Raw genomic sequence first — 3,190 nt, forward strand, 5'->3', positions numbered from 1 at the left:
GCGGATAAACATTTTTCTACAACGAACGAGAAAACACAAGGAACATTTTTCTGCAAGGAACATACCCGTGTGCTCAATTCTCATGCACTCGCAATTAAATTCTGATTCCTCAGGAATTTCCTCATTCACTACAGCTTTCACCCAAAATTCATGACATAACCAAGGGAAATCAGTTGGGGGCCTTGTGTGCTTCACCAGGTAGTAACCAGCCTTGTCCGGGTCTGGACGCACACGGAAAGCAGTGCTTGATTTGAGTCTACTCGCGAACACCTTGTACACAGCTCTGGTGTACACTCTGCTAAGCTGATTGTCGTAGCCATAAAATGTCGAGGCAATAACGGGGCCTGCAACAGCAAAAATCATTTTGTTAACGCACAAATTACTGGAAGTTCACATTTTTTTCTATCCTTTTTTTTTCTAAATTTCTTTGGACTTAGGTTTTCACCTGCGAATTGAACTCCTCTTCTGCCTCTTTCTCCTTATTATGCGCCAAAAGTTCCAAGAATGACTTCGCAAACTCATGTATTGCCGTTGAATTGTCACAATAACCATGCTTGATGGTAGAATTGACACTCTCACTTCTTTGTGTCGAAGTCATCGTCCCTCAGAATATCTCTTTGAAATAAGCACCCACCCACATGTTCCTTTCGTCGTACAACTTCATCAGCACTTTGGACTCATGAACTTCATATTTGTCAAGCATTGCAGCCCAGGCTTGCTCAAATTCAATCGGTCTGAGTGGATGATTGATAACAGAAGTTAAGGTTTCAGACAGGCCGGGATGTTGGGTATTAAACTGATTCAGCTCATTCCGAAACTTGTTCGTGACATGCCAGCGGCAATATCTGTGGTACGTCTTTTCAAATACCAAATTTATTGCCTTCTCAATTGAAGAATCTTGATCTACGTCAAACAATCAACATTAGCATTTGTATCAGTAATTCGGTAATTCAAATTTCATAGAAGTAATTCTACGAACAAAAACAGTAAACGATACACTTCAGTAATTCGGTAATTTAAATTTCATAGCAGTCATTCTACAAACAAATTCAGTAAATGATACACTTCAGTAATATTTTTCGAGTATCCCAGTAATCTTTTTTTATCCTCTGAAGTAATCAAAGCAAATCCATTTACGCAATATTGGTGGATTTCAAAATAAAGCAACAATCCATTCAGTAATCCTTATTTATTTTTTTTTAGTAATCTGAGCAAAACTCAAGCAAGCAATAAGCCAACAATCATGTTAAATTCAGTAATGATTACCTACGAGGCACAAGTCATAGCATACATACCTGTGAAGATAACAATAGGATCCGTGCCCCCCATACAAGCTCTAAATTGCTTGAACAACCACTCAAAGGTATCTGCTCTTTCGTCCCTCAACAATGCCTGACCAAAAACAACATTTTGCAACTTGTTGTTGAATCCAACAAACATTGCTAAAGGCATGCTATATTGATTGGTGCGGTACATCATGTCAAATGTCACCACGCTAGAGTAGTCTGCATACACACGGCAAAAAACCCCCCAAAGTCAGTAATCCAGTACGTGTGTAGTTTTTTTTTTGCCCAGCCCCCAAACTGAGTATTAATTCAGTATCTGCATAGTCACCCTGTTGACTGGCGTGGCTCCAAAAGACATTCTTGACGACGTTCTTATCATCAAGTTGGAACTCATAAAAGAATTGTGGATTATTTGCTTTGCACTCTCTAAAGAAGGCCAGGAGCTTCGGTATATCATCCATCAGTTCTTCCCGAACATGCGCAGCTCTCCTGCTAGGATTGGGTTGTGTACAACATCATCATTTATTTAGTGTCAAAATATTTTTCTACAGTATGTAACATGCCAAAGAAAAGGATAGCCACAGGAAAGTCACCTATTCTGAACGTCTCTCTCAGTCAAATGTAGATTCTCAACCCCACCCGCAACACTACGTAGGACACGCATAACGTTGGGGTGAGGGACTTGACTAGCAAGCATTGTGTCAACCAGGTTCATCACAGACGGATCTTCAACCTTGTGCACCCTCATATGCTTCGTCATGCTTGGTGTTGGATTTAGCTTGTGGTTATGTTCGAAAACAATGCGTGTAAAAAAGACACGCCCTCCACCTCGCGCCTCACTTGCGCACACCATTGCCTTGCAGCCATCACATTTTGAAGTCTTTGACGTATTACGGTCGCCATCCTGAACCTTTGTGTTATGCTTCCCTTCCAACGAGCAACAGAAATCCTTTCCAGTTGTCCCCCTTTTCCTGTTCTTCTTTATTGGAAAGCCAACACGCCCAGCATACTTTTTGTAGAACAAAAATGCATCTTCAAAAGACTCAAAGCTCATCTCAAAATTTGGAACAACTTCAAGATCCAAATCCTCGCCCTGCCATGAGAATATGTCAACAAATTACCAACAGAAACACATCCAGTAATTCAGTAATATGAGCATTCTTTTTCAAAGACACCAAATAAATGCAGCAGGGAATTTACACTTCTTTTTTTCAAAACACTCACATGTGTGTAAGTTTGGTTGACGTCAGGTGTAATCATCTCTGAAGGCGCAGCACACGGGGGTGGCGTCATAACAGCTGGATACCTCATATCATGTCTTAGCCAGGGAGGGCTACATCTCAATGGTTGGGCATTCATCACCACTGGTGTCCTCAACAAATTGCCATTTGCAGCACCCCCCCAGGGACTGAATCCGGGGAAGGATGCGGAGCTGTTCCCAATGGAGGCACAGATACTTGAGATGCCATCATACGCCTACTAGCAAGGCTGATTGCTGGGCTCGAGCGATTCATTGAAATATCATCACTCTCCATATCCGTAGCACTGCTACAAAGTAAAAGAAAAAACAATGACACATCACTACATTTCATCACTACATTACTACTGAACACAATACTACTTCGGAACATCCTACAAATGCAAAACACAAGGATGTAATATTAGGCACTGAATACTGAACATCCTACAAATTTGAATAACATCTGGTTTTCAAATACTAGGCACTGAATACTGAAAACACAAGGATGTAATACTAGGCACTGAATACTGAACATGCGTAGTGCTGAGCAGTGAATAATGTGTAAAATAGACCAAAATTACTGAATCCCGAAAATGCTACCCAATGGATAAAAATATTAGGCGGATCAAATACTGAAGACACTAAATAAATTCAGTAATAGGCC

The 3,190-nt window shown here is 40.8% G+C and overlaps 1 protein-coding gene across 1 annotated transcript; it reads right to left on the reverse strand.

The window, feature by feature from the left end:
* Window positions 1–587: 587 nt before the first annotated feature.
* Window positions 588–1,467, reverse strand: LOC120701473 (protein FAR1-RELATED SEQUENCE 5-like). Its single transcript, XM_039985503.1, has 2 exons — window positions 1,296–1,467; window positions 588–903 (listed from the first exon to the last, which is right to left on the reverse strand). Exons 1-2 carry the CDS (start codon window positions 1,450–1,452, stop codon window positions 605–607), a joined length of 456 nt encoding a protein of 151 aa, XP_039841437.1. The 5' UTR covers window positions 1,453–1,467; the 3' UTR covers window positions 588–604.
* Window positions 1,468–3,190: the final 1,723 nt, after the last annotated feature.

Source organism: Panicum virgatum, chromosome 3K (genome assembly GCF_016808335.1).
Source record: "Panicum virgatum strain AP13 chromosome 3K, P.virgatum_v5, whole genome shotgun sequence".
Taxonomy (NCBI): Eukaryota; Viridiplantae; Streptophyta; class Magnoliopsida; order Poales; family Poaceae; genus Panicum; species Panicum virgatum.